The 12,111-nt window shown below is 47.3% G+C and overlaps 1 protein-coding gene across 1 annotated transcript in view; it reads left to right on the top strand.

Moving 5' to 3' along the window:
* The first annotated feature begins 203 nt into the window (after positions 1 to 203).
* PRPSAP1 (phosphoribosyl pyrophosphate synthetase associated protein 1) overlaps positions 204 to 12,111 on the top strand; it is a 28,711-nt gene continuing 16,803 nt past the window's right edge. The window contains exons 1-3 of the mRNA XM_032429657.1: positions 204 to 598; positions 5,822 to 5,874; positions 9,703 to 9,769. Of these exons, the coding sequence (XP_032285548.1) occupies positions 429 to 598; positions 5,822 to 5,874; positions 9,703 to 9,769 (290 nt within the window). The 5' untranslated portion in view covers positions 204 to 428. The remainder of the gene's footprint in view (positions 599 to 5,821; positions 5,875 to 9,702; positions 9,770 to 12,111) is intronic.

The following is a 12,111-nucleotide window of genomic DNA, read 5'->3' as shown; positions in this document are numbered from 1 at the left end:
TATCAAGTGAGGTCGCACCGCCCAAGAACGTGAGAGCAAAAGAGCTCCCGTGGGAGCGACAAAAGCAAGCAGCGGAGCCGTTCGTGAGGCTTCCCTGGGCAGAACAAGCTTTAGAAGAGTTGTCCACCGCCCTGCCCTCATCTGAGATGGCGGCTCCGGGGACGCTCTAGCCGGTGCCTCTCCGAGTCCCAGAGGGGGCGGTGTCCTCGCCGCTGGCTCTGAGGCGGCCGATACGCCGGGCGCGGCGAGCGTGGGTTCCGCCCCAGCCCTTGGCGGCCTCGGGTACGAGGACCGTGAGGGTCTCGGGCCTCTCCCCTCCCGTGCCTGGCGTCTCGGCGCCTTCCCCAGCCGGACCCCGCGCCTCGCGACCGCCTGGGTCAGAGCCGCTCCGGGCGCGGGCCGGCCGTAACCGCGCCTCGGGCCGGACGATGCCCAAGAAGCTGCTGCTGCTGCCCCCGCTCTCCGCGTCCTCGACCCTCCGCGCCCCGCGAGCCCGCCCCGCCGCCCGCCCGGCCATGAACGCCGCCCGCACCGGCTACCGAGTCTTCTCGGCCAACTCCACGGCCGCCTGCACCGAGCTGGCCAAGCGCATCACCGAGTAAGGGGGCGGGGGCGGGGCCCTGACCGGGGGGTGTCCCGGCGCCCCTTCCCTCCGCGTCGCCCTGCACCCGGGCCGCGGAGTCACGGTCCTGCGGGTTCTGGACCGGGCCGACTCTCGCGGGTGGCCCTTCTGCAGCGGGGACGCGGTCGGCCGACTCTGACTTCTCCCCGCGCCGGGCTCCTTGCACCGCTCGCCCTCTCTCCCTCGCCCCACTCGCACTTCCCGGGCCGGGGTGGGGGGAGGCTGTCGTCAGCCCCGGGGGAAGCGCCTGGACCGGGGGGCTCTGGGCGCGGCTCCCTGTCCCACGGCGGGAGTTGACCCCGGAGACAGGTCGCCCCCACCCCCAGGTCTCCTCGGTGGGCCCGAGGCCCGCGGGTCCCGGAGCTGTGACACGCACGACCGGGCCTGGCGGCGCCAGGGGACCTGCCACACTTGGGGGACGGCGGCACTAGGGGGGCGGCTGCGAGGCCTTGCGGGTGGAAGGCACCCGATGCCCCAATGAAGCAGAGGTGGAGGGGAGGGCAGTGAGAGCAAGGCGACTCCAGGGGAACAGATTTCTCGGAGTTAGTGGTAGAAATGATAAGTCTGATCGTATTTCCTAAGTCGACTTTAGACTCGATCATTTAAAGTCTTTGCCTCTCCGTATGTTTTTAACCCAAGGAAGCCAGTGATCTCAAGTGGCTTCTGGGGTCCGACAGCTCTGAGATGCCTTTTCGGTCTTGCCCCTTACTAGCCCTGTGGCACTGGGCAAGAGACTTGATTTTCCTGAATTTCACTGGTAAGATAAGGACGGTGCTCTCTAACTGGGCAGGAACATCGTGAGCACGAACAAAATAATGACGATAAAGCATGTAGCAGAGCAGAGGCTCACAGTGGCCCTCTGAAAAATACCTCTTTTCTAGTTGGCTCTGTTGGAGAGTCCCAGAGCTCTATGTAAAGGAAGGGCCTTAGGAGCCCGTTCCAGATAAACTTGTGACAAACGCAAGATATAAAATGAATAGCTTGTTTTTTAACATTCAAAGTCATTTTTGTATCTTAAGCGATTTACATTAGAGTTCCTCTGGGTTTTTCGGAGTTGATAAATAATTGCAAGAATCGGTTTTTAGATTCTAGATGGAAATGTGGAAGGGAAACTTTAGTCATATTTTCTCAGTAATACCTATGTTCTTTTCAGTTGGAGTTTTAAGTGAGTTCAGAAGAGTAAATCCTTTTGCAACCTACTACCTAGTTTCTGTTTCTAACCCCTGATAAATGTCTGGCTTTTTGAGGCCAATTAAAATGCTAACTTTATTTTTTATTTTTTAAAGATTTTTTATTTATTTATCTGAGAGAGAGAATGGGAGACAGAGAGCATGAGAGGGGGAGGATCAGAGGGAGAAGCAGACTCCCCGCTGAGCAGGGAGTCCGATGCGGGACTCAATCCTGGGACTCCAGGATCATGACCTGAGCCGAAGGCAGTTGCTTAACCAACTGAGCCACCCAGGCGCCCCTAAAATGCTAACTTTAAATGTAAAGCTCATATTTGTTTATTTTGGGTCAGATTTATGACAGTGACCTTGCTGAGGGAGGAGGGCACATTTAAAAGGTCAATTGTTTTGCTTTTTTTTTTTTTTTTTAAGATTTTATTTATTTATTTGAGAGAGAGAATGAGAGAGAGCACATGAGAGGGGGGAGGGTCAGAGGGAGAAGCAGACTCCCCGCCCAGCAGGGAGCCCGATGTGGGACTCGATCCCTGGACTCCAGGATCATGACCTGAGCCGAAGGCAGTCGCTTAAGCAACTGAGCCACCCAGGTGCCCTTGCTTTTTAAATATTAGGTTCTTCCCTACCTTGTTCCAGAAATGTTTTAAATTACTGTAAATAATATTTGTAAATACTTCCTTTATCTGTTTCATATATGGAGTTTCTGAGTAAGATTTTCTTTGAAAAAAGGCCTTTACCACTAGGCAAACTTTGAAGGTCCCTGAGGTTATGATATTTTATTTCCTGATTGCTTTTGGATCTGAACTTCCAAGGAGGAATTTTCACAAACTTTTTTGGTTATGCACTTTAATCAATAAAAAAGTTAGGTGGGTTACATTCCCAGGATGTGTATAAGTTACACGTGTGTTAGAATTAACCCCCAGTGGGGCGCCTGGGTGCCTCAGTTGTTGGGCGTCTGCCTTCGGCTCAGTTCGTGGTCCTGGGATTCTGGGGTCGAGCCCCGCATCCAGCTCCCTGCTCGGCGGGAGGCCTGCTTCTCCCTCTCCCGCTCCCCCTGCTTGTATTCCCTCTCTAGCTGTGTTTCTCTGTCAAATAAATAAAGTCTTTAAAAAAAAAAAAGAACCCCCAGTATCCTTCATCCAGTTTCAATTTAGCAACTTTTTGTTAATCTTATTTCATTTATTTTCCCCATCTCTCACCTTTTTTTGGCTGGAGTTTTGTTTTTTTTGTTAAGTAAGCTCTATACCCAACATGGGGCTTGAACTCATGACCAGGAGATCAAGAGTTACATGCTTACTGACTGAGCCATCCAGGCACCCTAAGGAGTATTTTTTTTTTAATTATGGTAAAATATACGTAACATAAAATGTACCATTTAACCATTTTTTATTTTTTTTTATTTTAAAGGTTTTTTTTTATTTGACAGAGAGAAAGACAGCCAGAGAGGGAACACAAGCAGGGGGAGTGGGAGAAGGAGAAGCAGGCTTCCGGAGGAGCAGGGAGCCTGATGCGGGGCTCGATCCCAGGACCCTGGGATCATGACCTGAGCCGAAGGCAGACGCTTAACGACTGAGCCACCCAGGCGCCCCCCATTTAACCATTTTTAAGTGTATAATTCAGTGGCATTAAGTACATCTACAGTGTATAACTGTCACCAAGATCCGTTTCCAGAACTTTTTCATTATGCCAAACAGAAACTCCATATCCAACTAACTCCCCAATCCCTTCCCTCCCAGTCCCTGGTAATTTCTGTTCTACTTTCTGTGTCTGAATTTGCCTATTTCTGAGTACCTCTTATAAATGGAATCATGCAATATTTGTCTTTTGTGTCTGACTTAGAATAATAATTTTTTCAGGGTTCATATTATAGCATGTATCAGAATTTCATTCCTTTTTAAGGCTGAATAGTATTCCATTGTAGACCTGACTGGAATAAGTTTATTTTTTTATTTATATTATGCACACTACTTGTTAATTGTTTATTTATCAAGAGAAACTATTTCATACCCCAGGATTCATGTTTCATAGTTGGGGAACACAGGTCAGTGACAGACTTCATGGAACGCAACCCAAAGAAATTCTTTATGTTCCGGGGCGCCTGGGTGGCTCAGTCGTTAAGCGTCTGCCTTCAGCTCAGGTCATGATCCCAGGGTCCTGGGATCAAGCCCCGCATCGGGCCCCCTGCTCAGCGGGAAGCCTGCTTCTCCCTCTCCCACTCCCCCTGCTTGTGTTCCCTCTCTGGCTGTGTCTCTCTCTCTCTCTGTCAAATAAATAAAATAAAATCTTAAAAAAAAAAAAAAAAAAAGAAATTCTTTATGTTCCAACATCACTTTGCACTCTGAAAGATACCAGCCTTCTTCATCTCAAAATCGATCATGGAATCGTAATTTCTGTAGAAATCTATGTATGTCTCCTTTCTTGGTTCAGCCACAGCAGACTTGAGAAAAAGCTGCTCCCCGCCGGGGTACAAGAACGCTCCACGGTCTGAAACGGCGGACACTTGGCCAGAAGGCCTTGCATCTGAGGTGTTATCAAAGCCCTGAAAGCCGTGGTAGTCCCTGTCAATACAAACCTCAAACCCCATGTCCTTGCTCACTGCTCCACGGCATACCTGGCTGGAGTATTTCTAAACAGATTCCATCCCCGCGTCATAATATTTCACTGGTCAAAGTGGTAATGCTAGGGGCGCCTGGGTGGCTCAGTTGATTAAGCAACTGCCTTCGGCTCAGGTCATGATCCTGGAGTCCCGGGATCGAGTCCCACATCAGGCTCCCTGCTCAGCTGGGGGGTCTGCTTCTCCCTCTGACCCCCTTCCCTCTCGTGCTCTCTGTCTCTCATTCTCTCTCAAATAAATAAATAAAATCTTTAAAAAAAAAAAAAAAAGTGGTAATGCTAGCTGATAATTAAAAAAAATGACCACGGGGCGCCTGGCTGGCTCAGTCGGTAGATCATGCAGCTCTTGATCTCCAGGTCGTGAGTTTAAGCCCCACGTTGGGTGTAGAGCTCACTTAAAAATAAAATCTTTGATGCCGTTAATTCCTTAATATCATTTTTTTTTTTTTTAAGATTTTATTTATTTATTTGAGAGAGAGAGAATGAGAGAGAGCACATGAGAGGGGGGAGGGTCAGAGGGAGAAGCAGACTCCCTGCAGAGCAGGGAGCCCGATGCGGGACTCGATCCATGGACTCCAGGATCATGACCTGAGCCGAAGGCAGTCGCTTAATCAACTGAGCCACCCAGGCGCCCAATTCCTTAATATCATTTAATATTGATCCTTGTTCATATTTCCCGCACTCTCTCAAAAAAGGCTTTTTATACTTGGTTTGTTCTAATCAGGATCCAAACAAGATTCACACCGCATTTGGTTAATGTCTATATACTTCTATATATACTCTATAAAGTCTATATATATGAAGTATATATTTATATACTCTATAAAGTCTATATGCTTTTGACAGTTGAGGCCTTTACCTCTGGCTTGTGGTTTTGCAACTAGTGCTAATAACCAGGCGTTTGTGTGGGAATGATTTTGCAAGACCGTTATGATTCAGAAAACAATGAACTGGACATGAAACTTTGGCCGCAGACCCCGGTAGAGGAGGGTGTCACAAAGTGGTGGGCGCTTGAAGCTGCTTGTGGAGGGGTAGTAGATGTGTAGTTCTTTTTTTTTTTTTTTTAAAGATTTTTTATTTATTTATTTGAGAGAGAATGAGAGACAGAGAGCACGAGAGGGAAGAGGGTCAGAGGGAGAAGCAGACCCCCTGCTGAGCAGGGAGCCCGATGTGGGACTCGATCCCGGGACTCCAGGATCACGACCTGAGCTGAAGGCAGTCGCTTAACCAACTGAGCCACCCAGGCGCCCGATGTGTAGTTCTTAATGCGTTAAACTTTCTGAACTTTCTGTTTTTTTGGGAAAGAATGCTGGTCTAGTTATTTTAGCCTTTTTGTTAAACTACGCATATGAACTGGAGGGTTTTTTTTAAAGAGCATTCTTAATTGCCTTTTCCCCCCCCATAGGCGTCTTGGTGCTGAATTGGGGAAATCTGTGGTCTATCAAGAGACCAATGGAGGTGAGTTAAAATGATTTCTTAAACATCCTTTGTTCTCTGTTTAGTCAACAGATATGTTTTTAAAAGGCAGATATTACGTGCAACACAAAAACATTTTTCTCTTTAACATCAGGTCTAAGCCATTACGCTCTACTTCCCTCCAAGTCTTGATTTCTTTCTTTGTTCTCTTTCTTTGTTCTCTTTCTTAGTCTCCTTCCCCTCTTCCCAAGATAATGCAAGTGTCCTGTCATTTTACAATGAAAAAAGGAGAGATGTAGAGAATATGTTTTTTTCTTCTATATTGGGCTACATTTGATAAATACCTTTTACATTTATCTGTCTCATTAGGTCATCAACTGGTATCAAGAGCAGTCTGTTACCAGGTAGTAATGACTTACTGAAAAACCATCTTTGAGTTCTTTCATCCGCAAATTTTGCTCTCAGGTCTCTTGTAGACTCTCATCCTGGGTTGATAACCCATTTTTGCTGCTGTCTGCATTTCTGTGGAAAATTGTAACATTAAACGATAATGCTTGAAAGCCCTTTGTTGATGGCCAGTGTCCTAGGAAATGCTGCATCATCAGTCTCCCTAGTGGGGCCACATACTTCAGACTATAATGCCCTGCGGAGACAAGTTAATATAAAATAATTTGGAGCTATTTTTGCAAAGTTGAAACCTAGGTTTATGACCCTGTGCTTCCTTTTTTCTTTCTAAGGTATTAACTATCTCTGATAAATTACTAAGACATAATGATGTTCAGGGATCTAAAAAAACAAGGTATTTGAAAAGGGAAAGGTAACTTAATGGATAGTTTAGTGGAAAGCACTTAACACCCAGGATGTTATAAGTTCCATGTGTGTTATAATTAGCCCCTAGATATCCTTCAGCCAGCTTCCACACTTAGTAACTTTTTTTTTAAGTTTTATTTAAGTAATCTCTACAACCCATGTGGGGTTTGAACTCAGGACCCCAAGATCAAGAGTCCCATGCTCCTCTGACAGAGCCAGCCAGGCGTCCCCATACTTAGTAACTTTCTACTTGGTGACTAGAAAATTTATCTACTGCCAAGACAGGAGATGTTGGTATTTAAAAACCTAAAGGTGGGGGCACCTGGGTGGCTCAGTCCATCAAGTGTCCGACTCGATTTCTGCTCAGATCATGATCTCAGGGTGGTGAGATTCAGCCCCGAGTCGTGCTCAGTGGGTGGGATCTGCTTGAGATTCTCTCTTCCTCTCCCTCTGCCCCTCCTCCTGCCCTCTCTCTCTTCTCTCTCTCTCAAATAAATCTTTAAAAACAAAAAACCCCTAATGGTGAATGCAGATAGGTGAGCTAGTCTATTTAGCAATAACGATCTTAATTTATGGTGATGGCATTTGGGAATCTCCTGAAAATAAGCACCAGAGGAGGAGAAGATGGTTTAATGAAGACTTTTTTTTTTTTTTAAAGATTTTATTTATTTATTTGACAGAGAAAGACACAGCGAGAGAGGGAACACAAGCAGGGGTAGTGGGGGAGGGAGAAGCAGGCTTCCCGCGGAGCAGGGAGCCCGATGCGGGGCTCGATCCCAGGACCCTGGGATCATGACCTGAGCCGAAGGCAGACGCTTAACGACTGAGCCACCCAGGCGCCCCTTTTTTTTTTTTTTTTTTTAATATTTAATTATTTATTTATTTATTTGAGAGAGAGACAGAGAGAGAGAGAGAGAAACAGCATGAGAGGGGATAGGGTCAGAGGGAGAAGCAGGCTCCCCGCTGAGCAGGGAGCCCGATGCGGGACTCGATCCCAGGACCCTGGGATCATGACCTGAGCCGAAGGCAGTCGCTTAACCAACTGAGCCACCCAGGCGCCCTAATGAAGACTTTTATCAGGATGCCTGGGTGGCTCAGTCAGTTAAGCCTCCGACTTTTGGTTTTGGCTCAGGTCATGATCTTGGGGTCCTGGGATTGAACCTGCCTCAGGCTTTGTGCTCAGCTAGGGGCCTGCTTGAGATTCTTTCTCTTCTCTCCCTGCTTGCACACTCTCTCTCTCTCAAATAAATAAATAAATCTTTAAAACATCTTTAAAAAAAATGAAGACCTTTTTCTCCATCCTTCCATCACTGTTCTAGGCCTCTTCTCCCTTCCTCCCTCTCCTTCCCTCTCCTCCCCTCTCCTTCTCTCCCTCTCTCTGGCTGTTACAGTAGCTTGTTAACAGGCCTTCTTGCCTCCATTTTCAGTCTCCCTAGGCCATTCTACTCACCTCCACCAAGGTGTTTCCAAAATGCAAATGTTTTTGACTTATCACTGCTGAAATCCTGCAGGCTAGAGTCCAGTCTCCTTAGCATCCACACAGGGCCCTTTGGGATCTGAGCTCTGCCCTCACTGCTTATCATCCATCCTGTCTGACATGTGTGCTGTGACTCACGAATACACCTTCAGTCTGTCGGCTTCTCACACCTCCGCTGCCGCCCTCCGGTCTGGACCACTGTCCTTGCTTGCCGGGACTCCTGCAGAACCAACTAGGGTAGCCTTCCTGTGCCACTGTCGCCCTCCAGCTTTCTTCACACAGCAGTCAGAGATCACACCCCCTCCCATCCTCAACTCCTCCCCCAGTGGCTCTCCTGTCACCCTTACAATGAAGTCCAGACTCCTGCATGGTCTGGCCCCCACTGGCTACCTGACCTCTCTCTCCTCCTCATTCACTGCGTTTTCCAAGCAGGTAACTGGCTAGCCCTCCGCGTGGCACACTCTGCCCCCATATCTCTGCATGTTCCGTGCTCCCTCCCTTGGTACACGTTCCAGCTTGCGGTGAGGCCATCGTTCCCAGCCCTATTATTCTCTCTCCTGGTCTTTTTCTTTTTTTTAAGATTTATTTATTAGGGGCGCCTGGGTGGCTCAGTCGTTAAGCGTCTGCCTTCGGCTCGGGTCATGATCCCAGGGTCCTGGGATCGAGCCCCGCATCGGGCTCCCTGCTCCGCAGGAAGCCTGCTTCTCCCTCTCCCACTCCCCCTGCTTGTGTTCCCTCTCTCGCTGTGTCTCTCTGTCAAATAAATAAATAAAATCTTAAAAAAAAAATAATAATAAGATTTATTTATTAGAGAGAGTGTGCACGAATGGAGTGAGGGGCAGAAGGAGAGAATCCTCAAGCAGACTCCCCACCGAGCAGGAACCCCGATGCAGGGCTCGATCCCACGACCCATGAGATCACCACCTGAGCTGACACCAAGAGTCAGACGTTCAACCAGCTGAGCCACCCAGGCGCCCCTCTTTTTGTTTTTGTTTTTTTTTTTTTAAGTAGGCTCCACGCCCAATATTGGGCTTGAACTCTTAATCCTGAAATCAAGAGTTGCCTACTCTCCCAACTGAGCCAGCCAGGTACCCCATCTCTTGGTCTTTTTCTGGCACATTGGCCTGAAGAGTCTGCCAGCCTTTGGCATTGCGTTGTCTCTCCTGGGTCGGTCTTCATCCACTTGGTCCGGGTCCTCCACTTTGGGACCCCAAGGACAGGGCCTGACATAGAGGAGGCCTTGGCATTTGTTGAAAGAAGGATGTGAACCTTTGACCTCCTTATTTGCTGTAGACGTTTCCCCAAGCCTCTCGTCTTTATTTTGGTGTTGGATTTTCTTTTTTGAACCTTGAGATTTTCTGTGGACCTGTTGGTGTTACTTTTGCCTTTTGGCATATTTTTGGCTTATTTTCCCTTTAGCTTCACATTTTTTGTATACGTGTCATTCTGAGATCTATTGAGAATTTATTTTGGTGCACTAGATGAAGTGTTGGTTTAGATTCATCTCTACTCCCTCCAACTGCTGCCTAATTATTGTATCATGAAGTGCTTTTCTTAAACAATAGAACTTTTTTATTTTTCAGAAACAAGAGTTGAAATAAAAGAGTCTGTTCGTGGCCAAGATATTTTCATTATACAGACAATACCCAGGTAAGAGTCAGCACTACTTTATGTATCCCTTTTCCTCTAAAAATCTTAGTGATGCAAGTCACTATGTTATCATATAAACAACAATTGAGTTTTCTTTCACTATAAATATGTTTGCATGTTCAACTGAATGCTTACCAAAATCCAGTTGTAGGCTTTTAACATTCCTACCCTGTTTGTCACATTGTACTATGGATCTTCCTCTCCAAGCTTAAACCACTCAAGGGGAGAAATACCTTCCTTACCTCCATATGCACTGAACCTAGTCCATGTCTGCTCCTCTCTGCTAAAAAGCTTTTTGTTGTTAAATATAATGCATAACTGCTGCCGATTTGTACCCATCAAGACAGTTTTTCACTTTATTTATTTATGTTCAGTTAGTCAGCATATAGTACATTATTAGCTTTTGATTGCACTGTATTTTTTTTTTTCTTTGCACAGTGGCCCATTTCTAGCTGTCTATTGTAGATAGCATCTGCCACCCCTTCCCTTAGGGGAAATCCTAGCCTACCTGAGGGTGACCTTCCCTGTGGGATTATCTCCTCTCATCCCCTCCCAGGGAATGGGGTAGTTAGGCTATGTGTGTCTTTGAAAAATGCAGACCTTCATGTCTTGGTTAATTTAGATTCCTGAGACTGTCACTAATAAGAATGGCGCTGAACACCAGCAGTGTGCACCCACTTACATGTATCATCTTTCATCCTTAAACCACATCGGGCTTGGAAGCTATTCTGAGCCTCAGTGACAATGTGACTTGTAATAAGAAACATATTTGGGGGAACCTGGCTGGCTCAGTCGGTAGAGCATGATCGCAAGGTTGTGAGTTTGATCCCCACTTTGGGTGTGGAGCCTACTTAAACTGTAAATAATTAATTAATTAATTAATTTTAAAAATATTTTATTTATTTATTTGAGAGAGAGAGAATGAGAGACAGAGAGCACGAGCGGGAAGAGGGTCAGAGGGAGAAGCAGACCCCCCCGCTGAGCAGGGAGCCCGATGTGGGACTCGATCCCGGGACTCCGGGATCATGACCTGAGCCGAAGGCAGTCGCTTAACCAACTGAGCCACCCAGGCGCCCATTTAATTAATTAATTTAAAGAGACGCCTGGGTGGCTCAGTTGTTAGGCGTCTGCCTTTTGCTCGGTTCATGGTCCCAGGGTCCTGGGATCAAGCCCCGAATCGGGCTCCCTGCTCAGTGGGAGGCCTGCTTCTCCCTCTCCCGCTCCCCCTGCTTGTGTTCCCTCTCTCGCTGTGTCTCTGTCAAATAAGTAAATAAAATCTTTAATTAAAAATAAATAAAAAAGAGAGAAAGAAATATATATTTGGTCTTCCTTTCCTGGTGCTGAGTTCCTAAAACCCTTGGAATTTCCTAAGGGATAAGAGCAATAAAGGTGTCTTTTGTATTTAACAAGCCCCCTTTCAACCACACCTGAGGTGGTTTTTGGAAAGCACCTAGATAAGCCGAGATGGGGGTTTTCGCCAGGGGACCCAACAGCCCCTCCCTTCCCTGGGGGGTGGGGTGAGTCAGTCATCAGTAGCCAATACAGAGGTGCCCGCAGCAAAAACCTGCACGCGTCCTCTTTGTCTGCGGTGATCAGAAGATTCCAGGAAACGAACTTGCTGCGTGCGAGGATCCGGCCTTTGTAGTGTTGGTAGATGGGGCGCAGTGTTGGTGGCTGCTCCTCTGTCGCCCTCTAGTCCTCCAGCAATTTGGGTTTTGTGCTGGTTGCCTCCTGGTCATGGCGTTCTTCTTGCCTAGTGCTCTGCTTGATGCTGCACCTTGGAAAGGAGGAGAAGACCTGTGGGTCTTTGCCGGGAGTAAAATGCTGCGTAGTGAGGGCCCTGGGACACCCCTCGAGGCTGCCCTCTGGTGTTGTGCTTGTCACCCTGGCTTTTGTCCTTGGCGAAGGGTAAGGCTGCATTGTCCTCATTGCCGTTGCTGTGGCCGCCGCCCCAATAGCTCTGGTGCTGGGGCTCGCCTTCCGAAACCACTCAGAGCTTGCAGCCTATTTCTTGTGACCACTCCAGTCAAGGTACATTTTTGATTGCTGAGGGTGGAATTTAATTATTTGGAAATGGCAAAAAGCCATTCAGAAGGAAGTGATTTTGTTGCATGAGTGAAATGTGTGACACTCGAGGAGCTTTCAGTTATACTGAGCAAGGAAAGTAAAATGGATATGAAGCTTACCAAGTGTTTCTTGAAGTACAATTTCCCTGTTTATGTTACAAGCTCCAGTGTGTTGGTGTAACGTAAGAAGGGTCACTAAAAGCACATTTACAACTTATTTGTTGCAGATGATTAATTCTTGGGGTCGGGGGTGGGGGAAATCCTACCCCATCATCG

Source organism: Phoca vitulina, unplaced genomic scaffold, assembly GCF_004348235.1.
Source record: "Phoca vitulina isolate PV1807 unplaced genomic scaffold, GSC_HSeal_1.0 scaffold41, whole genome shotgun sequence".
Classification (NCBI taxonomy): Eukaryota; Metazoa; Chordata; class Mammalia; order Carnivora; family Phocidae; genus Phoca; species Phoca vitulina.
This window is presented reverse-complemented; position numbering and strand designations above follow the sequence as displayed.